The 24,211-nt window shown below is 43.3% G+C and overlaps 1 protein-coding gene across 1 annotated transcript in view; it reads left to right on the top strand.

The window, feature by feature from the left end:
- The window catches only part of SERPINI1 (serpin family I member 1), a 45,303-nt gene that overhangs the window by 2,601 nt on the left and 18,491 nt on the right, over nt 1-24,211 (top strand). Inside the window, exons 2-3 of the mRNA XM_030954539.1 lie at nt 21,473-21,740; nt 22,916-23,146. Of these exons, the coding sequence (XP_030810399.1) occupies nt 21,491-21,740; nt 22,916-23,146 (481 nt within the window). The 5' untranslated portion in view covers nt 21,473-21,490. The remainder of the gene's footprint in view (nt 1-21,472; nt 21,741-22,915; nt 23,147-24,211) is intronic.

The following is a 24,211-nucleotide window of genomic DNA, read 5'->3' on the forward strand; positions in this document are numbered from 1 at the left end:
TTCCCAGCATGGTCTTGTGAACTGGGTGATTAAACATTAGCAGAATGTAGAGGTGGGGAAAATAACATACCACGTATTCCTGCAGGAGGCAGGGAAATACTTTGAGTCTTGAATTATTGAATTGACAGGAGGACACATTTTCTGTCAACTTCTTTTTGACATAGTCCTGGATATAAAGCTGTAGCCACTTCAAGACAAAAAAATTAATCCCATAGTTCAGTAATAACGGTGAAGTTTTTGGTGCTCATTTTCCCTCTGTACTTGGCATTTGAAGCAGTGCAAAACGACAGGGATGGACAGATGTATTGATCCCATTAAGAATGTGTTTGTTTCAGGTGTAAATACCTCAGTGCAGTCACTAGGAAGGTTGTGTTGGAGAAGATCTGTAGCTATAAAGTAATGTAAGAATAGTTCCTTGCCTGCTTGTGGCTTGGGTAGCTCTCAATAGCATCTCGTTTGTTGGCCTTAATGAAGTATCTGTGATAAAGAATTGTTCTTATGTGGTGTGATTAAAATATCAGCTCTAAGGTCGTGTTCTGGTTTGTTTAATACACTTCAAAGCTAATGATTATGAGAACTGCAGACCGTGGCTAATGGGATAAAAGCTGTGTGAGTTATCCATGTCCTTTTTGGGCTTTTGGAGTCATTGCAGAGCAGCTGTAGCTGTGAGATGGGAAAAGAGGAAATTTCTTATTCATACGAGCTAATGAGTTAAATGTGTGTATGGCTTTTGGGTTAATGAGATTTGACCTCGTGTGTTGTAAAGAATTTTTGGTTTAGTTCAGTGTTTAAATATTATGATAATTCTTGAGAAATATTTTTGCAGACCTTGAGACTCTTCTTTCAGGAAGAATCAATAATGACAAGTAGTTTACTGTCTAGAAGAAGGAAGTTAAAACAATGTGGTTGTATTTAGTTTTAACCAACTAGTTTCCAATTTATAGGCTGCCTGTCTTTGCACTAATTTATGAACTTTGTGTACTTCAGCCCTGAAGTCTTTCATCATTACAACTAAAGAAATAATTGCTTAGTAATGCTCTCTGTTCCTGCTCTGCCGTGTGAGTCTGACAGTTCCAACCCCATGATGCCTTGATGGCCTAATGGACAATCTGCTGCTTCTAGAAAGATCCATTCTGTCCCAACCAAAACTGAAGCTGTGCCATGTGTGCAGGGGGGTGTCAGATGTACGAGCCAAGCACTTGTTAGCCAGCAGTGATCTCCCCAGACTGTGGAAGAGCTGCAGTCCCTGTGCTTTTGCTTTCCTCTGATTCTGTCATGCATGTTTCCGTGTGTGCAGTGGGTTTGGGGGGATTTCCTCATCTCAGAAAAGAGAACTCTCATTTCCTTTTTAACCTTTCTGCACAACACACTGTAGGCTTTGTTTTGCTTTTGCAGTTCTGAGAATTCTGCTTAAGATAATTCCCTTTGCAGTAAGACAAAACGCCCAAACACCGCTCACCAGTTGCATTCTGCATCTGGTACTGTTTGAGCAGCAGTTCCATTCCAGCCTTGATTCTCCTGTGGAACTTTGGAGTGAGCCGGAGGACTTGGACATCTACTTTTCACTGTGATTTTTTAAGCGCCCTTGGCATGTCAGGCTAGTGTTAGGAGCGTGGGTACTTTGCCAAAGACAGCCTGTCGGAACTGCTCAGCATCACTCAGCCACTGGAGATTGCCTCCTTCCCTGGCACAGCAGCAAAGTGCCAGGGTTTGGGGACTGTCTCCATGGCTGAGGTGATGTTTGCTGCCCTAGTTTTCCCCATACGTCTCAGTTATGTAAGTTGGGAAGAAAGGTCTGAAGATTTAAGGCATTATTTTTTAATTGGTACACCAAAACTGCCCTTTTCCAGTGTTTTTTGGGGTTTTTTTTCCACATTTAAATTAAAGCAGCTCCTGGAGCAGTTAATGACTGTGTACTCCACACAGCAATTGGAGTTCACTGAAGCAACTCATGTTTTCTCTCTCAGATATCTTTTTCTCAAAAGAAGCATTGCTCCAGTTTCTAAACTATTTAAAGTAATTAATCAAAACCTAAGATGACAGGAACAGCTTCTGTAACATCAGGTCCTCAACTTGAGATGAGGCTGATGCAAAGGGAAAGTGCCCAAGTCCCCACCAGTGTGTGTAAAGCCTGTAGGTGAATGATGACCTTTTCATCTGCTAAGAGATATGAGAAGTGGGAGGAAGAAGACAGGGGACCCGAGTTATTTTTACTGTAAATATGTCAGTTTATTGACTTGTTAATTTCAGATTTATTCAAAAAAGCAGGAGGAGGAAACACTAATGTCTGCCAAAAACAAAGTAATTAGTGGGAGTTGAAAGATGTCTAATGACTCTTGCAAGTACTAAAGAGGAATAAACTAGTCTCTTATTAAACTGGATATGGACTTTTAAAAAACTGTAGTAATTCTATTTTATCTTTAAAACATGTGCAATTGCATATGGTAAATAAAAACCTAAAGTAACATTGTTTATTCACAGTAACATTACAGGCAGAGGGTGGGATTTTGATTTAAAAACAAAAATTAAAAAAGCAAAGCTGACTCCACACTTCTAAAATAAGGGTTCAGATAACACTTGACAAAGCTTGAGTTGAAGATGACAGAAGAGTTTTAGATTAATGCTTAATGTGCCTGCTACACCTCCTTGGTCTAGAGTGACAAACAAGATCTTGTTTCATGACTGCATGTGCTATGGAGCAGCTTCTTTTTTCTGTGCCAAGGGACCCTGGTTGTGATTAGTCCAGTCACAGGATCCATCAGCACATCTGCTCTGCTGGTTGTGTCTGCCCAAGGGAGCTGTTGGTGGGATCTGCAGGCTGGGGAGCTAGGAAGAAGAGAACAGCAGGGTCTGAGAATCTGAAGAGGAGAGCCAAGGGTTGGGAAGAGCAGCCATGAAGCAGCTGGAAATGAAACCTGGGAGCTTCAGAGCTGAACCCTTTAATTCAGCACTGCTCTGTCTGTGGTTGCTGTGATCTCGTTTCCATCCTGCAGTGTGACAGATTGGGATTATGTGTTGTCCCCAACTGGTGATCTTGAAAGCCTGGGAGGGCTCCTCTGCCTTTGCCCCGGGTCGTTCTCTGCATCTGAGCTGCTGGCCTGCTTTATCCCACTCCCTCCACGGCCATGGATCCTCCCTCCATCCCCAGAGATCTGCCCCTGGGTCATTCTCTGCATCTGAGCTGCTGGCCTGCTTTATCCTTCTCCATGGCCAGCCTGTCCCCAGGGCTCTGCCCCTGAATCACTCTCTGCATCTGAGCCTGCTGGCCTGCTTTATCCTGCTCCCTCCATGGCCAGCCTGTCCCCAGGGATCTGCCCCTGGGTCATTCTCTGCATCTGAGCTGCTGGCCTGCTTTATCCTGCTCCCTCCATGGCCAGCCTGTCCCCAGGGATCTGCCCCTGGGTCATTCTCTGCATCTGAGCTGCTGGCCTGCTTTATCCTCCTCCCTCCATGGCCATGGATCCTCCCTCCATCCCCAGGGCTCTGCCCCTTCCATGCTCTGCTGTGCCCACAGTGCTCTGTGCTCCTGCAGGCTGTGCTCACAAATCCCTGCTGCTTTTATCCCCCAGGGCTCTGACTTCTGCCACCACCACAAGGACTCAGAGCTGTGTTTGTGGTGCTTTGTGGCTGTTGTTCCTGCAGTCGTGTGCTGTGCACACCTGGCTGCAGCTCCCCAGTTCATGTCACCTGTGCGGTCACTGCAGGCACCAGCTCTGCTTGCTCTGAGTTGGCTGCAGGACAGTGCCCTGGATTTGTCCTCCCCTCATCTCTGAGACACAGGGAATGTCCTGGTGTCACCAAACCCCCCGGGGATTTTGGAGCTGTTGGAGTCTCCACTTGCTCAGAAGCTTGGCATCATCTCTAGCTGACAGCTCCCATCTGTTTTTCCTACCATGCCTCTGTTAAAATACTAAAGAAAGCAGGAAATTAGATATAGGGGAAGATACCAAGGAAAACAAATACCAGAAAAAAAGCAAGCAGAAATATTTAATTACAGGGGATATGGAGCAGCAGGGCAGATAAGATACCCATGACAGTGAGTAAGAATCAAATTGACTGTAAGTAGATCTATTTTGAGGGGATGATATGCATGAAGTAAAAAATGCCATTAGTAGTTTATCATATAGAAGAAATGTGAGGGAGGAAAATGTGCATGCAATATTAAAACACAGTGCACTTGTGGATTTGACATAACAGATAGCAGGTCCCCATACATGAAACGACAGCAAAATACCCTTTAGCTGCAAGGGGACAAGCTTTCACTCAGCCACAATGCAGACAACTTCTTGGAGTGATGGAAGCATATTTCCCAAGAAGAACATGAGGACATCTCATATTTGGAAGGGGAGAAAAGCAGCAGAAATTCAGATCTGCATCTAGGAACTGTTCCAAGGAGCTGGGTCTCATAAGGATCTTTGTTACCTTTAGTGAAAGCCCTATGGAGCTAGAGGTATGGAAATGTGTTCCCACTGTTTGTCATCTCAGCATTGGCAGACACCAATTAAATTGATTTGCACCATCCTTCCCTAATCCTTATCCATGTAACTATCCTATCCTGGAGTTATTACTTAATTCCTTAGGAAGTACAGGGCTTTGGAGGAATCCCCGGGAATATTGCTGAAGCACTGAGAAAGCAAGGACAAAATTAATTATTTGCTTTCAAAGGCTCTGGGATTATCCCAGGAGCTCAGAGAAGGTAACACCAATGGATAGGGTAGTTTTAAGAGAAGAGAGGAAAAAAATTCCTTGTTTTTACATCTTTTGGTAGTGGACAACTCACTTAATCTTTATTTAACCTGTATGAAATGAAAACAGACTCTTCCTACTCATAATGGCTGTGAAGCATGTGGGTTAATTGGTTAAAGATAAAGGTGTATTGGACTGTGATTTAACAACCTCAGTCTATAGAAGCCGTGTAAGCAACTAACTGGGCATCTCATTCATCAGGCTTGGTGATCTTTGCTGGCTCAGAGCAGCCTGGTATAGATTTTTAGAGACACTGGATCGTTCCTATTACTTACTTGAAGGATAAATTGCAACATTTATCACGGCATTCCCATTTTTATTTTGTAAATCTTTCAATACCGCGATTGAAGAACACTTTGAAAGCCAATAAGTGCAAATCTCAGATATTGTTGGAATTGTAAGGGTATTTTGAACCATCCTGATCAAAGTAACAAATAGCATCAATGGACTTGCACAACACATAAATGTTATGTATTTTCAAGGAGGCCATTAGAACACAGCATTCATTTGGAAAATATTTGGAATAATAACCTATCATTCACTCATAGAAAATTTCAGTGTTGGGTGGCGTTTCAGTCAAGAAAATACTTGATATCCTTTAGAAACAAGAAATTGTGCCATCACTGAAGCCTTGCAAGGTTGTGCTGAGACAGGAAGCAGCATATTAATGTGAAATTTCCATCTTTTTCACGCTTAAATGGAGCAGATCTAAAGTCAGTTCATTCAACAAAATGGCAATTTGGATCTATTTTACAGAGCTCACTTGAGGCAATGTGCTCTTGCTAGTTCACTTTTAAATGTGGATTCTGAGACTGTGGAAGATTTTTACATATTTTGATTACCATCAGTTCTGTTTGCTCGCATTTTACCTGCTTGACTAGAGAAATAAAGTTTTCCTGGGTATCTTTTGGCATATACAAAATCTAGTTAATTAAGACATGCTATACTTTCTCCCCAGAGTCAAAGTATAATGTTCAGCTGGCCGACTTGCATGAATAATCCATCACTGTGAATCATTAATTTAGAAGACAAGTCATGGTAATTGATGTCTTTATGCAAGCTATGGAAATGTTTAGGGAAATTGCTTATTTTTTTCTTGTTAGTTCCCTTTTTTTTTTTCATTTGCTTTGGAATATTTCTAGGCCTGAGTAGTGTGGATTCTGAAATGGATTCACCTGAGAGTAAGGTTCTTGTGGGAATGGGATATCCTTCTTGAGTTTGATAAAAATCTGAATAATTTTTGATCTGAAAAACTTTTAAAATCATAAGATTTATCCTTGAGCTAATCTTGTGTGCATACATTGGATGAACTACAGCAAGTTTTGGAAGTTTCTAGGGAAAGGAGCTGGCATGGTGGTCGTAGCAGTGGCTTTAATGTGGTAAAAAATGCTTTAAAAATTCCTGTCATAATTTGGTAATGCAGACAGGGATTGCAAGGTAAGTTGATATTTAGACCTTCCTGTATTACCCAGGATGTTTTTGTATCAAAATAAGCTTATAAAAGGCTGATGATGTGTGTGTATATATATATTTAGTATATGTATATTTTGTTGGAATATGTACATTTAAAGATAATTTATCACATAATTCATAAAGCTCACCTATATGCTACGTTATACTGTAACCATTATTCCTCTGTGGCATGAAAATTACTCATTTTGTTTTCTTTCTGGGAATCTCTGCGCTTTCACTCCTAATTGAAATATGAGGGTTTGCTACCAATTTACAATTATTTTGTCTGCCTTCAGAGCAAGGAAGAGGCAGTTGGTTGGTATTGAATGGGAGCCAGCAGCTTGGTGACATTTCAAAAGTGGGATATCAATAACCCAACTATGACTTAAAGCACATATATATTATGTAATAATGTCATATATGCAAAATATTATAAAGTCTTTCCATTTATGTTAATGGCATTTGGACTGTAACTACACAGTACTAAGATGATTTTTATTCCATTGAGAAAATTTCCTAAATATTTCTTGTGTGTTCTGTAGCTGAAATGCAAAGTGGACCATTTCTACAGATAGATTTAAAATGTAACAATTCTGAAAATGAGCAGGCAGGCTTATTTTGTGTTCTCTGTTTTTTTTTTATCCTTGAATATTTATTTCCCATTTAGGCATCAAACTAGGGGCTTATTTGATCTCATGTGCTTGGCTGCTCCTGTTTGTTCCCAGCTGAGCCCTGATGTGCTGCACTTTGAGAAATCCAGCCCTGAATTTTGACATTTTACACAGGAGCAAAAAGAGAACATGTTCCCAGTAAATTCACATTTGAGCTGAATTCAAATAGGTTTTGCTGTTTGGGTTCAGTTTCATAAGGTAGGAGAGGTGAAATGCTGCTGATAGCTGCAGTTATTGAAAAATGGTAATCACAACTTTCATAAAGTGAGATAAGCCATGTTTATTAATGTTTTCTGTGGCCACAGAGTGACTTGGCCCTGGGACATCAAATGCCTAAATGGATTGTGTAATTAGCTTTTTTCCACTTACAGATCAAGCAGCTAAACACACAACATTTTCTGAGCAGCACAAATAATTTTTGTCATGTTCGTTTAAGCCAAGGGAAAAAAATTCTAATTTTTCAGGTTTTTTGAATAAAATCAGAGCTGCACAGTGAACAGAACTGGGCTCCTGAGGACGCTTCTATGCCAGCCATGAAACTCCTAAACCTGGGATGATTTCTGTGTTCCCACCCCTGACACAGAACAGAGGTTTGAACCATGCTGGCCTGCTTTGGCCAAGAATTCCAAAATTATTGACCCAAAACCATGGCATGTAGTAGCTATGGATAGAGACCCCCCCCCAGACATCCTCTTCCAGAGCTTTCTTGTGTTTGCCAGCAAAATTCTATTGTTTGAGCCTGATGTTTTGTTTTTACAGTCTAAAACTCAGCTTGTCCCATCCACTGTGCATACACAACCAGAACAATATTTTAATGCCTTTTTTCTTCTCCCTCCATGATTGATATCAAAGAGAGGGACTGAAATAAAACATCCCCAAACTGGCCAAGTTTGAGCTTTTAAATCCATATTAATTTCATACTTGGCTACCTCAGCTGGCATCATTGTTAGTCCAATTAAAAAATAAACACCCGCCCTAAAGAATTTGCAGCCAGGCTGTGTCACACTCAGTCCTAGGGGAAAATTCCTTAGGCATAGGGAATACTCCTGGTTTTTGAAAGGCTCTGCTTGAGTGCCTGCCAAATGTAAGCTTTTTTCCCCACAGTAACCACTTTGACCTCTTTGACAGTATCATAAACCAAATAAATACACTGCAAAATCCCCAGTTTGATCAGGACATTACAGAGGAAAATTTCTAGTCTGGATTTCTGGATAAAGTAATCTCAGCAGTTCCTGGAGGGAGCGAGTGGGGAGTTGCCAGTGTCAAATAGGAGGTAAATATTTCTCTCCCTGAAACAATTCAGCAAAAAGACCTCTGAAAATCTGCACAACCTGAGGACTTTGAGGTAGTTGAGCTCTAATTTTGTAATGTCATGGTTTGACTCTTTCTGTATGAGACAGGTTAAACGAGTAGGACCTTTAAAATGAGAACAAGGAAATGTTTGTTTAATAAGGCCCCAGTAAAGATTTTTTCCCTAATGCTCGCTGAATGGAAGTGCAGAGGTGTTTGAGGTTAGGGATCAGCTGTGGCCATTCAGGCTTGTAATTACAGCTGTGATAAGTGTGTTTTCAAGTCTTGCTGTACTAAGAGTTTTCTTAATCCATTATTTTACTTGGCCTTTCATTGCTCCTCCTAGCACATTGTAACAATTCCTGAAAACTTCTGAATCATGGCAAAACAAGTGTTAGGCTATTAATTTCTGGCTCTATAGAGACATAAACTTGAGTCTTGCCTGGGCAAGTGCATGGCCGTGTCTGACATCACTAATGTTGTATTTGGGAGCCACAGCAAGCACACAAATATTACAGCTCTGTGTGCTGAAGACTGGGCTGTTTAAAGTCAATCTTTTTAATGTAGCATTGGGGGGAAAATGTAGTGAACTTCTGGTCCATTTTTAGCAGCCTTTGTTACTGTGGGCTTTGGGAGCTGGAAAAAAGATGGCTCCTGGCGAAGGCTGGATGTATTCTGCTGTTGGCTTCCCTGTGTTTTTATGGAAACAAGCACTGATGTCTCAGCTGGTTGCTCTCTAAGTGCAGAAGTTCGTGGCACTGAATGTCCCACAGCTTTGGACTCGATCCAGTGGAGCTGCTGTCACCTCTGCACAGGCACTTGACTGCTTCAAACAACAAAACTCAGTGTTGTTCTTCACTTCAGGGTAGTACAATTCTGTATATTCTGCCATGGATGAATTTGAACAAAGAAGAAATCAACCTCTAAGTAACTTTAGGTGGATGATTCCATGCTCTGAAGGGGGCCAGCTGTAATTTTAGTGTGTCCCAGTGATAAACGTTGATGAGACGGAGGTGGCTGTGCTGCACAGTCCACAAGGTGCCCAGCTGATCTCTGTGTGCTGCCTCAAGGATTAGCAGAGTTGGTGCAGTGAGGGATGAGCTGTTGCCCATTTACACCTGGGGGTGTATTTGGATCCAGTGGAATAACTGTCCTGTGGTGACAAACAAAAGAGATGTGTGTCATTTGGGCACTGCTGCTCATCCAGCTGCACCAGCTCTGGGAGGTCTGTGTGAGGCAAGGCATTCTGCCTGCTTGTTGCCTAATGGGTTTGGTGCTGAGGCAGATTGACTGAAAATTAAAATATTTTTTCTTCTGTGACCATATTGATGGAACTGCTTGGCACAAACTGGGTCTGAATTCCTTGCTTTGAGGGGCAGCTATCCACCTTGCCTATTTGACAACTTAATTTAGACATAAAAATCAGATAACCCATGTAAAGCTTGAAATTTGGGCTCTTTATATAGGCACAAGAATTCAGGTTAACCTACTTAGTTTGGAAAGCCACGCCAATTAAAAAGATTAACCTCATTTTAAATACGTGTGTGTGTTACCCACCAATGGAAAATACTGGACGCACATGAATCATAGCTCAACACACAAAAGCTGGGAGTAGTGTCAGAGTCTTTGTAGCACAAGGTAGAATTAATATGAACTTGCCTTAAGAAAACCTCTGAGACTTGCTGGAAAACGGGCAGTTTGGTTTGGGGAGGGGAGACAATGAGGTTTCAACTTTCAGTTTTCATTCTGGGTGTTGGAAATGATTCAATTCCTTTCTTTAAGGTGTTGGAGCTTTCAAGTTATAAAAATCTGAATGGAAAACAAAACCAGCCAACCAAAAACACCCCAGCCATCCTCAGAGCAGCACAGCACGAGCATGTTCCTGGAGCCTCAGGGAGGGTGTGGAGATGTGAGCCGGCAGAGCACAGCACAAGTGCTCTGTTCCTCCAGTGCTTTGTGATTGCTCTTGTTCATGGGAATTGCTGCAGCGTTTACAGTCAGGTCTAACGTGATGCAAACTCCTCAGTGTGGGAGAATAAGCAGGATTAAGACAAATTCAGCTCCCTGCATGTGGTGTTTAAATGGCTCATCGTGGAGTGGGTACTTGGAGCAGCGTCAGTTCCCATAAACACAAACCAATGAGGCTTGAACAGTGAGCACAGAAGTGAGCTCCAAGGCCAGATTCCACCTTCCAGGCACAGCTTGAGTGCTGGACTCTGAACTGAGCTGCTTTGTCCATGGTGGGCCAAGAGTGATGTTTCAATAGCCACAAGCCTCCAAGGCCAGGATAAATGAAACTGTCAGAACAAAAATGGGATTTTATTCCCCCCTCAGTAAAATGAGGCTTGTTTTTTACTCTGATTGAAAAAACTATTTGGTGGTTGTGTATCTTCTGTTGTGGATAAGATGCCTGAACAGCGGGAAGTAGTTTTTCCTCCCTGCCTTTCTGTTTCTAACTTTCCAGTTTATCCCTTAAAGCTGCTGCTGCTCCAGATATTCTCTGTGAACAGTTCAGAAACACATGCAGGGCACCAAGCTCACTTTGTGTTTTCATGCCCTGCCAGCTCTCCCACTTGGAACAGCAGGAGGCTGCTCCTGTCCCATTTGTTGGCTTTTGGTTTTTTTTTCCTGGAGTTGGTGAGTTCATGGATGCTTGTGAAGAAATAAGAGGGAGGAAGGATGTGAATGATGATGTGGAGATAAAAGCTTGAGGATTTTAGTGGCAATTCTGGCCACTGTGCCATACTGGGTGGTTCACTCCTCCTGCCTAGATCTGACTTGTCTGTATTGGTGTCTGGAGTTGTGTCTGTCATGGGCAGATGTCCTGGTTGCTTGCTTTTTTTAGATATTTGCAGAGCTGCTCTCAAGTGCAAGCAATATAAAACCAGAGTTGTGGAGTTGTAGAAACCATGGAGATAAGGGAGACAATTGAGAATATTTGAGAATATATGAAAAATAGCAGCAAAGTAAATAGCAGTGATGCTGAGGCCTGAGAGGCAAGAATTGGAGCTGGCCTTAGGGTGGGAGGAAAGAAGAGTTTAGTTTTCTTCTCCACGTGGAATTCCCATGCTTCTCACTCCTTTGGGAAGATCAGTGATCAACATCCTTCAGATCAAAAAGAAATTCTTATGGAATGCCTTGTAGAGGTTTTCCACTGTGAAAAATACACAGTGAAAAAATCCTGCTACTGGCTGAATTTGGCATCAAGATTATTCTGTAGTTTTCAGAAAAAAAATCTGTACTTTGTAACAGATGTTATTCTGTTATGTTAGAGAAATATTTGGAGAGGCTTAATGCTGAATTTTCCCCTCAGTTACTGATTTTGCTGAAATGTCCTTGCTCAGCGAGTCCATTTTGCTGGTTCAGAACTGAACTCCCCTCTGAGTGACTTTTCTTTCTCACCCTTTTGTCTCTGAAGACTTTGTGCTAGACCAGCTTTAGAGCCTTTTTCCATTCTCATTTTGTGCCTCAGCCGTGGCTTTGCTGGTCAGGCTGGGCACAACTGCCAGGACAGCTCTGTCAGCTGGTTTTAAACCTGGGCTTTCCTAGGCTGTACCTGGCTCCTGGCCATGCCAGGACAGCTCTGTCAGCTGGTTTTAAACCTGGGCTTTCCTAGGCTCTACCTGGCTCCTGGCCATGCCAGGACAGCTCTGTCAGCTGGTTTTAAACCTGGGCTTTCCTAGGCTCTGCCCTCCTGTGCCGACAGCTCTGTCAGCTGGTTTTAAACCTGGGCTTTCCTAGGCTCTGCCTGGCTCCTGGCCATGCCAGGACAGCTCTTTCAGCTGGTTTTAAACCTGGGCTTTCCTAGGCTCTGCCTGGCTCCTGGCCATGCCAGGACAGCTCTGTCAGCTGGTGCCAGGGCTGCTGGTGGGGCTGAGCTCTGAGCTGGGTTTGCTCTCAGCCCTGGGGCTGTCAGGACTGGCTCTCTGAGGTGTGAGCTGCTCCCAGGAGTGCCTGGGGCTGGCTGGAAGCTCAGCAGAGCCTGCTGCCATCCTGATTTTGCCATGGAGAAGGGGAGCATGCAGCAGAGCAGCATTGGAGGAATGGTGCCCATGCATTATAAATGCAGCAGTCCTGGTGATGAGGAATTGCTGCTGGTAATTAATCAGGGTATAACATCTACTCTGAATGCTGGGGTCAATTGTTTTGGGTTTGGTTTTTTTTTCTAAAGCAATCTCTGCCTTATTACTGTACTGTAAGAAAGTAATTCTGATCTCAGAAGTGTTAACAGAAGCGAATAATAACTCTCCTGGCAAGAGGGACGTTACCCAAATGTAAATGGAGCCCAGTGTTGATTGCAAGGCTGCAGCCAATATTATTTTGTAGGAAAACAAGCTGGTTTGTATGTCACACTTGCTTTCAGTTCATGCACTGACAGACTCCTCTTCTGAAATCCTGATGCATTTTAATTAACTTTCTTCATCATCTTGACATAGCTATACCATAGCCTGATCTCTTTTCTTCTGAAGTCCTTGTGAAGGGAGCTGGACAAGGTAAGGAAGAATTAACTTCTGCTTTGGTCTTTTGAAATGGTGTTTCACACCGTGTGCTTTTTCTATTTAGTTATTCTGGGATGATTTAAAGATTGTCGTTGTTCACTGTGTTTTGTTAAGGGTATTTGAAAACTTTCCTGAGTTAGTTGATGGACTTTTAAAAGACATTCAGCAAAATTTCCTCCAGAGATGTACAATTTCTAGTTACGTCTCCTGCAATGTTCCCTATTCCAGCAACCCTAAGTAGTGAAGGGTTCCTGTTCTGTTTTTGTTTCTCTTTAATTAGTTGTGTCTTTTAGTCCTCCTACTTTGGAAGGTTTAAAATTGGCTGTGAGAGCTTGTATAATGCCAGGCAAAGTACACAGACTAATGTAATGTATCTCAAGTGACTTTATGTATAAATAGGGAGTTGCAAGAAAAATGCTTGAAACACTGCATTCCAAACTCGCTTGCTGGAAATGCTTCCACAGGATGTATTATTAATATATTTTGGTGCTGCTGAAGCTGTAATATCACCATGCATTACAGCAATATCTGTGACATAAGTGACAGCTTTCATCACTTATACAACTACGCTCCAGTACATGCAGGGATCTCGCCTTTAGACTCCAACTGCAGTGATTGCATCTGGCAGTTGCATATGGTGAAACTTAGCTACTGCCCTTTTAATTAAATTATAGTGGGAGCTTGATGATCAGCTGAGTTTCACAGGAAAATAATAGAAATGGGACTTAGTGTAAGTAAGGAAATTTGTGGTACGTGCAAGAGCAGGCAAGAAGTTGTTCTTGTGTCTAAAATAACTGATTGCAGTGTTCTATCTCTGCTGCTCCTGATGGAAAGAGACTATTACAGAATTAGATCTCACCCTTCCTTTCCCAGATAGCCCTAAGGAAATCTGAGGGAGGAAAAGGAATGCTGCTGTCTCATTTGGGGGATCTTCCCTGGATGGTTGCGCCCTGAGTGGAGTTCTGCATTGGCCTTTTCACTGAAAAGTCATTGCAGAGGTAGGGTGTGTCAGAATTGGTGCTGGAGAGCCTCTGAGAGCCACCTTGCCCTCCTGTGCCTGGGCATTGTCCCTCCTTCCAGCAGTCAGGTTAGCATCTTCACCACCAAACCAGTGTACCTGAGAGATACCCCATGCAGAGAGCTGTGCAGGGCTGACAGCCCTCACTGGACACAAATGGATGCTGGAACCACCAAAACCAATCAGGCTGTGCCTAACTGAGGTAATTCTATGGAACTTGCTAGGTAAACTCCCTTTTGGTCTGCTGGAAGCAGGTCCTGTGTGGTATTTCAGTCTCAAGCTTGAAGCTCTCCCCATCAGACTGTGTTGGCTTTGTCAGATGAGCCACAGGGACACCCCCGGTTCCGAACCTTTTAGAATCCCCAGGTTCCATAATGCTTCAAATTTTCTCCCTCACAGAGCTTGTGGGTTTTGTGTTTTCTTATTTATAACTCTTACTTTGTGGGGCACACTGGAGCTGTCAAAAATAAGGCATTCTGCCAAAGTATTTCTAAAAATTTGTTTCTCCTAGACAGAAGAAACAAACCGAGAAATTGCATATGAGTCCTCCCAGTTGCAGGCCTTAGAGCAGTAGTTTTGGAAACAAGACCACCTTTTTTAATTGTCTAGACATGTATTTAGATGTTCGCTTCAGGCTATTCAAATTTAAGTATTTTGGACATGGCTTCTCAGCATCTCTTTTTATTTTTTAATTAGAGCTGAGGGAATATGCTTGAGGAAGCGCAATTAAGACAACTTTGGCTTGCATAATTGCCTCAGCAGGTTAGTGAGTCAGTGCCAAGCTCCATGAAAGTTTAAAAACATTTGGGATTCAATGGAAAAAAATTGTCAATATGAAATTTTTTCAGTGTAGCATTTGCCTTTCAGGTTTTCTCAATGCTCCTGGTGCCATGGGGTCATTTAAAAAACAGGAATAAAGAATCCTGGAGGGCATGACTTGGCTGTGTGTTGGAGAGCAAGGTTTTAGTGTGGTCCAAACACTTCCTATGGAATGACTGTTCCTTTTCTTAGTCACTCTATACTGGAGTTTTAAACACCCCACTATTTCCTATGTCATTATTGTGCTGCTCTCTAATGAAATTAACCTCAAGGTTTCCTGCTCCAGGAGGCAATGACACCATAATTGACAGATGGTGACAAAATCCCTTAACTTATTAATAAATGTTTGCGCAGCTTGAGATAGAGATGTCATTGCACTGAGACAAACTGATTCCAACAAGGTTCCACATGTGTCTGTTGAATCTCTGCTTGACAAGGTCAGATGCTCACATAGGCTAAGGGCAAACATTTTTAGGGATAAACATTTTTTGCGGCACAGAAAATACAAGTACATCCCCTAACAAGAAGGAGCTGCCTTGCTGGCTAAATGGAACACATTTAGTCACAGTGAGCAGTGATGTGCCTGCCTGCTGTCCAAGGAATGAAGAATTTCCCAGGCTTGTCACCACCTCCAGGGACTGCACTGCTGATACCCAAAGTACTTTGTAGATCCCTTCATGTGCTGCTTGCACTGGCCCTGATAGCCAGTTGGTTATCTATTCAGTTGTGGCTTGAAGCATTTAATGGCTATTTAGTTATTTTCCCATTTCCTTGGCTGTATTCTGCTGCTTCTAAGCAGTAACACCTCCTGAATTGTGTATGGGGTGCTGTGAGGATTGGTGTTTGATTTGCTGCTCTCACCTGCAGCAGGCTCTGTGTGCAGCCCCGGGTGTGAGCACATCCCAGGGCACTGCTGGCTGTGGATCCCTTGCGCTGCTGTCCCCGGCACACCTGCCTGTTGTCCTGGCTCTGGAAAAGAAATTATTTCTCAGGTGGAGCCAGCTCAGGTTTGAGCTTTATTTCCCAGTTCCTGTGCTGGAAGGAGAGAGGGGCTGAGTGCTGGGGAGGGAAAGGAGAATGAACACAGGGAGCAGCTGATGGGAGCATCACATTACTTCTGTGGGGAATTGCTGTGGTAAAACCACAAGGTTCTGGAGGTGAGAATGCTTTTGCTCCAGTAGTGCTGGCTGGAGGTGCAACTTTTGCCCAATGTTCAAATAAAAATCTGAGAGGTTGTATTGCTGGATGAAGCAGAAGGGACTGGAAAGGCCATTCCTGTGCTGTTCTGCAGTGGATCAGGTGGGGTTTGTAAGCAGCCTGAGGTTTGTGGCAGCAGCCACATTCCCCTGTTGTTGTAGGGCCTGAGGCAAGCCTGAACTAGCTGGGAGCAAATCGTGGACATGTCTGGAGCCTCCTCTGCACATCCTTCAGGGTAGCCATGACAACCATTCCTGGTCTGGAGAACAGCTGAGGATCTCACCAACTGCTCCTGCCTCCCCTGGGCTGGGCTGGGGCTCAGGGGGTTCTTTGGCAGGGGAAGTTGGGTTCACTGTCACTGTTCTCTGTTCATTTTCCGAGCTGTTGTTGTTAGTTAGGTGGTGCCTCTCTCTGGTTTCTGTTGGTAGATGTGATTGCCAACAAGAAATCATTCAGAGTAAAGGTGCCTGCAGCAATTCTCATATTTACCAACTGGCAAAGCAGTAGTGGCTGAATTTCACCAAACTCACATCTTTCCATGATTCACCTGCCACAAGCATGGCACTGTTCTGGTTGGGTTTGGGGGGAAGGAGAATCCCCCAGTTCCTGCCTGCATCCACAGGGGGTTTTTCCCCTGACCCAGCAGGTCTTGTTCCCTGAGCAAATCCGTCTGTTACTTTATCAAATTGTTCTGCCGGACTCCTGTCTGCTCCTGCAGCTGCTCTTTACAGGAGACAATGTAATCAGTGCTGTTACCACACTTGTTTTCCTCCCAGGGTTTTTTTTTAACTCACTGATCAGGAATCAGCAGTTTTTCTCATTTGTACTTCCCACACCTTTAGTGTTTAGCTTGCAGGTAGCCAAGAGTAATCTCGAAGGCAACTAATCTTGGTTTAGTCTCTGTGTGCTGAGGAACCAAGGCAATGTATCACAGCTTTGTTTTGTCGGTTTTTAAAGCCATAAATTAGTTTCTTTATAAAACCCTCTGTAAAGGTGTAAAAGAAAAGGAAATTATAACCCATTTTTTCAACCTGTCTGACAAGTACAAGGTACTAGAATTCAACCCTTAATTGAATTTTTGGCACCTTCCTACGCCAAGTCCAGGTCTCGCTGTTTCAAAATCCGTGGTACCTCATGTCTGTGAACTCAGTTGGAGTTTGTTGATAGGATATCTCAAAATATCTCAGCTTCCAGAGAGCGCCTGCCCCTTCTGCATTTTACTGGAACCGAATAGTTCAGAGTTTGTGGGTGTGAGGGGGCGAATTTGTTCTCCTTCCTCTTAGTCATCCCAGCCTTCTGCTGGGGAGAGGCAAGAGCTGGAGAGGCAGTCCTGTATTTATCAGATGAATGTTTTCCTTCAGCCATCACAAGGATGGGTGTCCCTTGTGCCCATGCACAGGAGCACATCTGGGCTGGCCCCAGGGCAGGTGAGCAGCAGACCTGAGCTGGCTGTGGCCACCTGGGGAAATGTGCTGGGCTGAGTTTCAGGGCTGTTTTTTGAAATGCTGAATGAAAAAAGTTTCTTGGGAATTGAACCAGGTGTGACCTCAGTGCCAATACCTGCTGAAGGATGGATATCTGGAATTTTGTTTTAGTGTTCCATCACTGCTTCTTTCCCCTGAGAACAGTTGCAAGCCAGAACAAAACTGATATGCTCTGACAAACCTCTGTAGCAAGTGAGGATTTGTGATACACAGCTGTTGTTCAAGAGGAGGCTGTGGCAAGGGGAATTTGTTTGCACTGATTCCTTGATTGCCTGGTAGGAGAGAGGTGTTCATGCATCAGTTGATGAGATCAAACAAAACTCAGAATCTGTGTGACACACCCTCAAATGAGCAGTTCATACCTTTGGCCTTAATAACTGTATGGCTGAGGAGTGAAAGCATTTTTAACAGCTTTTTTTTATTCTTATATTTAGCCAGTGAAAGCAAAATGTACACAATAGTGTTTGAAACTGATGATTGTTGATTTTTAACCGTTGTTCAGCAGGGACATTGACTCCTTTCCCACTGCTGCAGGATTATTTAACCAGATTGCATTGATGCAGATCAGCAGTGACAGACTGTACTGGGGATGTCTGAGGAAGACAGAAAAGACTGAGTAAAATTTTGATGATACTCCCAGGGACTGTTTAAGTTTCTGGATGTGCATTACATAACGTTCAGCTTCATTTCCTTCATCTTGAAGTGTGTTTGTGAGTAGGGTCCAGGCAATTCAGAGATGCTCTCAGTGCTGCTGCAGTGACAATCCAGGGTGTCCTGGGCTCTGTCAGGAGGGAGATGCTGACAAGTTGCTGCTCCAGAATCAGTCCCAGCTCTTGGTTGGGACCCAGCCCTCCTGCCTGAGGGAGCCCAGACCCCAAAGTAATCCAGCCTGCAGTGAGGCAGGATCAGAGGAGCAGGAGCTGCTCTGGCTGGAATGATAATTAAGAGCTGGATTCCCAGTTGTCAGCATGAGCCAGAAGTGTGAGAGGAATTGAGCTGAGGAATTTACCGCGGACGTTTCCCATTAGATGGATGAGATGAGACCGTTTGCACACTGGCTGGCAAGGATTGATCTGTGGTGTTTTACAGCCTCCTCCCCACTGACCAGCACCCACAGATCTTTGGTTTGCTTTAAAGCACCTTCCCTTGCATTGGACTCATTCATTTATGTGTTTTCACTTTGGAGAGCATTGCCAGCAAAGGAGCTGATAAATTCTCTGCCTGTATCCATGAGTTCATTCCTGCCTCCCTATCTGCCATTCCCCTTGGTATCTGTGTGGGGAACTTCACTGTGAACTTCATTAGAAAGCCTCTCTAGACTAAAATGATGTGGAAGGGCTGGGGAGGAAATCAAAATTGTTTGGTTTTAATTCGTTCCTACTGGGAACTTCTGTTCTGCACAGTTCAGCCTCTTGTGTTGCCATCAGTGGGATTTGGCTTGTAGTTAAAAACATAACTTTGGTACTTGGTCTTGTTAAGAGCATTTCAGTATAAATTTTATTTCTCTCCATCTATGTACTTACTCTATTTTCTGTCCAACTAAATAATGAAAAGTAATATAACATAATTATTTCACATGAGGAGCTTTTGGTGAGTGGTCAGAAAGAAATATGATTTTGATTTGTATGTAATGTTGGGGTTCCAGCATTGTCTAATAACAAATATTTTATTAGCTTTCAGACAGTCTGACCTGCATGTTAAACACTTAATTAAGATGTATAAATTTCTCCCCTCCTTCCCCTGTGCAATTATTTAAGCCTGTCTGGCAGTAGCACATAGGACAGAGATCAGTGATGGAGTGCTGAGCAGCTGCCTCTGCAACTGCAAGGCTGGGGAAGTTGCCTTTCTGAAAATTGCAGATTATTTCACATCTGTTTTAACCACGTCAGGTCTCCAAGTGAGCTCAAGCTGCTCTTGATCCAGGAGTGGAAAGCTTCAGCTCTCTGTGTAATTGCATCCACACTGAGTTGCACAACTTGTTTGTATAGATTAGTGTGGGAGAGCTCCCAAATTCGGGCTCATCCTCAACAAAAGCAAGATGAGCTCCTGCTTATCTATTTCCTGAGCACCGTTTTTGGTGCCACTGTAGACCTGTGTGATGGAGCTTTGTTAAGCTTTTCTTGCCTTGTGCAGCTTTTAGGATAAGAGAATAATACCTGGGCTCAGTCTATCACGGGGATGTGCTGGCTCAAGTCTTATGTAACACTGGCAGAGGCATGCTCCAGGGCTTTTAAATAAAGAAATCTACAATGCCCATGATCACAGAGAAATCCAGTTATTTCCTATAGCAGAAACCTTAATATTCTTAAGTCAGTAATTTATAAATGGGTAGGTTAAAAAAAATGTACTGCTATTAAGCAGTTTTGCTGAGGAAGTTTGTGGTGTGTTGATAATGTTTGGGGTTATGAGTAGTGTCTCAGTGTTTCTGAAATAAATAATGATGGTCAGACTGGTGTTTTGCACTGGGCAGCAGTGCTGGGTAGTTCTGTCAGTGCATTGGAACATGCAGACAGAAGGATTAAAGCTGGTGCTTTAGGCTTCTGTGACTTTCTGCACTGTTCCTAAATAGGATAAGAGCCTTCAGTGGATATTTTTGCTATCTTACTAAGAATCAGGGGAAGCTTGATCAAGTAATCCACAGAAGTGAAGGGATGCCACCATAGATAATTTATTGGAAATTTAGGAAGGAGAATATTTCTTACATATGTAGAAAGATGAGAGGCAAGGCTCTCCTTTTGCCCTGAACCATGTGGGATTGCTGCACTCGTTCATCCCTTCAATTTTCTCAGTTCAGCGCTGAACAAAAGGCTGATGGAGGCTGGGGGACAGGAGGAATCTTAACTAGTGCTGGCACCAGTGGCTGCCAAGGCACGTGTGTGTACCCTGTTGTTCTTTGTATTTTCTCAGCTATAAAATGCCAGTAATAACACTTAAATTATGGATCATTCAGCGCCGAGTGAGTGAATTAGATAATGCTACATAGGCCTTTGAAGATGAAATGCAGAATATAAATGTTGTCTAAAGCTCACTTTGTGCCATGTCTATAAAACCTGGTAGTGCAGCCCCAGCATTGCTGGGAAGCATAAGGAGAAGCACTTGGGCTGCCTGCATGCAAATTGATTCTGTGGAGCAGCAGCATTCACACAAATCTGGGCTGTGCTGACGAGCCCTGCAGCCTGGCACAACAACTTGTAAACACTCGTGGGTAAAGCTCTGAGCCTTGTCCTGTCCAAGCCCTGCTGCTTCAGGAGGATTTGGGCTGCTGTGCCTTGGAGGCAGAGTGGCAGAGGGAAGCAGTTGAAACAGGAGCTCTGCTGCTTGCTGCTTCTCACCCAAGCCTTGCAGCAGTAGTGGGTCGCATGCCAAGGTAGCGCAGAGTTGAAAGGAAAATAAAAAAGGAAGGATGAAGTTACACATTCCCTGCTCCAGGAGCTGGGATTCTACTATCAGTAGTTGTGTGAGCTAAACTGGGGTGGAGTGAGAACTGTTGCTTACCCCAGAGCATTTCAGCAGAGCTTGGGGGATGGATTAGTCAGAAGCATCACCCTTTTTTAAATTTAGTTTCCTTCCTTGTTCCCACTGCTGGATCTTTCTCACTGTACAGTACCTTTATCCTCTGAGTGGGGGTTGACTCCCAGCTAGCAGAGCTACCCAACTTCTCACTGTTATTTACTAACAAAAGGGGGTTTATTTGGTAACTAAGGCATGATTGATTTTCTTTTTTTCTTTCAAAGAATTTTTGGCTGCTTGCCACACGTTTTGCAACTGAGCAACATCACGGAACAGTAACTTTGTCACGGGTGTCAGGGAGCTCTCTCACAGCGTTTGAAACTGTTTTACCTGTTGGGGGCTTCAAGTGACTTAGATAAATAAGGTTCATCTTACTAGAAGGTCAGATGAAAGAAATAGCAGATTTCTGGGTTTTTTGTGGAAAAGTGCAGAAACACAAACCAGTTCCAGGTCAGCACTGCTAAACAGCCACAGTTCCAAAGGGAAGGAGGGAAGGGGTTGCTGTCTTTGGGGTCTTTTCTGTAGAAGCTGTGAGTGTTTTGTTGGTCTGGGGCTGGAAGATTTCACAAACATACCGTTACACAAGGGAGGAGGTTATTTTTGTGTGAAAATACATCATACTTCTCTTTTAATAGTGTCTCCTCCAACTAACTGCGCTGTGCATTGGACTCTAGGGATTTTCTTCCCCCACAGATTTAAGATTAAAAAGTTGATTACTCTTCTTTCTCTCAAGTTGAATTTTACATTATCCAACAATCTTTATTTTGTCCCAAATTTATCTTTCAGACCTTAAAATCTCAAGTCATGTATTTCCTTGGACTGCTGTCCCTGCTTGCTTTGCAAAGCGAAGCCTTCAAGACCAATTTTCCTGATGAAACCATCACTGAGCTGTCCGTGAACATTTACAACCAGCTGAGAGCCAGCAGGGAGGATGAGAACATCCTGTTCTCCCCTCTGAGCATTGCCATAGCCATGGGCATGGTGGAGCTGGGGGCCCATGGCACCACCCTGAAGGAAATCCGACATTCCATGGGCTTTGACAGCTTGAAAAACGGTGAGGCCTTTGCATCATTTATTACTTTTTGTCCTAGAGAAACAGGAGCAAGGGTTGGGAGCAGCCTGCTGATGTCCATGGGTTATAAATCACTGGGTTTCTTGGTGGATTTCTGGGCAGGCTCAAAAGTGTGGGTTCTGCATGAGCTGAGAGGTGCTGACATGTCAGAGCCCAGGACATTGCTCTGGCTGCCCTGGAGGACTCCAGACCCTGGCAGGGGGCTCAGAGACCTTGGCACTGAGTCAGAAACACCTGTGCCTTTGATTTTAACCCATGGAAACAATTACCAACTTTGTGTGAAGAGTTACAAGCCACGAGAGTTTGAGTAGAATGATAGTGAATTTGTCACAGGGTGGAAAAAGTAGAATTTTGGGGATTTAGAATGGGGGTTCAAGAGCCAAGATGGAGGAGTCTGGGCATGTCCTGTCCTTCTTCTCCTTGTCCTCCCTCTTGCCTCTTGTGCAGCTGATTTTTTTTTTTCTGGGCTGCTTACTATTCTGGGATTTGAGTGTGGCATTCAGTGAAAGTGTTCCCACGATTTCTGATTGAAACACATCATTGCCATCAGTTTTAAGGTTTATTTTGTTAGGTTTTAAATTAAAAATTTCACCTTCATGCAGCAGTACAAGCTCCCTATTTTGAAGCAGACTGCTTTAATTCTGTTCAAGATTCCTCATTACCCACCAAGGATTCTGCACTGCCCCACTAAGGATCCTGGGAAATTCTAGACCTACTTTTGGCATAGAAGAGGCTGTGCAGGTCCTTAGTTTCAAGATTTGAAGTTCATTTTTCCTTAAACAACTGGCATTTAAGATTGAATAAACATTCTGTTAAGAATTTCTGGTGGCAAGACTAAGGAATGGAACCTGTGAGAAGAATTTTTTTTAATTGCTTTTTTGGTGTAGAAAGAATTTCCATTGATAGCTTTGCTTCTGGTGGGACTCAAATGTCTCATTAATTAGACTAATTATAGCTAGTAGAAAAAACAGGCTCTGAGTAATATGATCCTGGAGATTATTCCTTCAGATCTGAAGGTGTGTGTGTAGGTTTAGAAACAAGTTTGTTTAAAAAAGATGGCTTTCCTTCGCATAAAACATTTTGGTGACTTTTCAGCAGAAAAGCCATGGAATCATTTTGCTTTCTGAACCACTGAAGGTGTTTTTGTCCTTCCCCAGGTGAAGAGTTTGCCTTCCTGAAGGAGCTCTCTGACATGGCAACTGCTGATGAAAGTCACTACGTGCTGGACATCGCCAACTCCCTCTACGTGCAGAATGGGTTCCACGTCAGTGACAAATTCCTGCAGCTGGTGAAAAAATACTTCAAAGCTGAAGTAGAGAATGTAGATTTCAGCCAAAGTGCAGCTGTTGCTACTCAGATCAATAAATGGGTGGAGAATCACACAAATAGTAAGTGCATGTGATCTTTTTGTGCACTTCCTGCAGGAAGTGTTTCTGCTTCCAAACTTGTGCAGTGGTGTTGGGTTGGTTCTTTTTGGCTTTTATCTGTTCTGTCTGAGACTGAAGTGTCTCCTCCCAGGAGAAGAATTCTAGTATTTCTATTTTTTTCCTGTGTAGGAATGGTCTGTCATAAGTAATATTAGTCATTGTTAATCATGTGGCATGTGTTTGAATATTTGTTCTCTGGTCTTACCATCTGTAACATTTGTTGAATGAGACTGTTTTAATGGTAGGTATTTTAATAGTATTTTAATTTTTTTGTACAAAAGTATTATTGCTAATGGCAGAAAAGTTGTCTGCAGAGGGGTTATTGGCTTGTGCTCTGCATGTGTGGAGTATCACTCCTCCTTTGAGGAGCTCATCCTCACAAGGTACTGAGAAATAGAATAGTGGGGAATAAAAAGCTAATTTTGAACCACAAAAATCAGAGTGTGTAATGTAATATTTTGCAGTGTGAGGAAACGAGATAGCATGTTGAGAGGGTAGTTGATTTTAGGAACGCTGTCAACAGTTTCACAACACAAATTTGCAGCAGGGGAGTTAAGCACAAAATTACTGCTGTAAATATGCACATTGAGAGCTGCAGGATGCTGCTTGGCTTGGCAGCTCCCAGAGAGGTGGCATTTCCTGGAGCCATGCAGAGTCCCCATATCTGGGAGTCTCCTGGTGGAGGGATCAAAGCATGTTCTCATTCTGGTTCCCCACTCTGAAGGTTGAGATTTTGGGAGTAATTCAGGGAGGTCTGGCTCTGCCACAGTTGTACCACTGGGAATTTGGAGGGATTGGAATCACCTGGCAGGAATTAACACATCTCCATGAAGTCTGAGCACTTAAGAATCCATAATTCCTTTTGGAAAAGCACCTTCTGCAATGCTTTTATTCCCTTTTGAAAACGGTCTGGTTTGTTCCAAGCAGCCATTCTGTTCCTAACAACCTGCCCTTTCTCTCAGGCTGCAGAAAGAGCTGGGTGGAGGTGATGCAGCAGATTGCAGAGGGTTTCCATGGATGTGGTGT

The sequence above is a fragment of the Camarhynchus parvulus genome, chromosome 9 (genome assembly GCF_901933205.1).
Source record: "Camarhynchus parvulus chromosome 9, STF_HiC, whole genome shotgun sequence".
In the NCBI taxonomy this organism is placed as follows: Eukaryota; Metazoa; Chordata; class Aves; order Passeriformes; family Thraupidae; genus Camarhynchus; species Camarhynchus parvulus.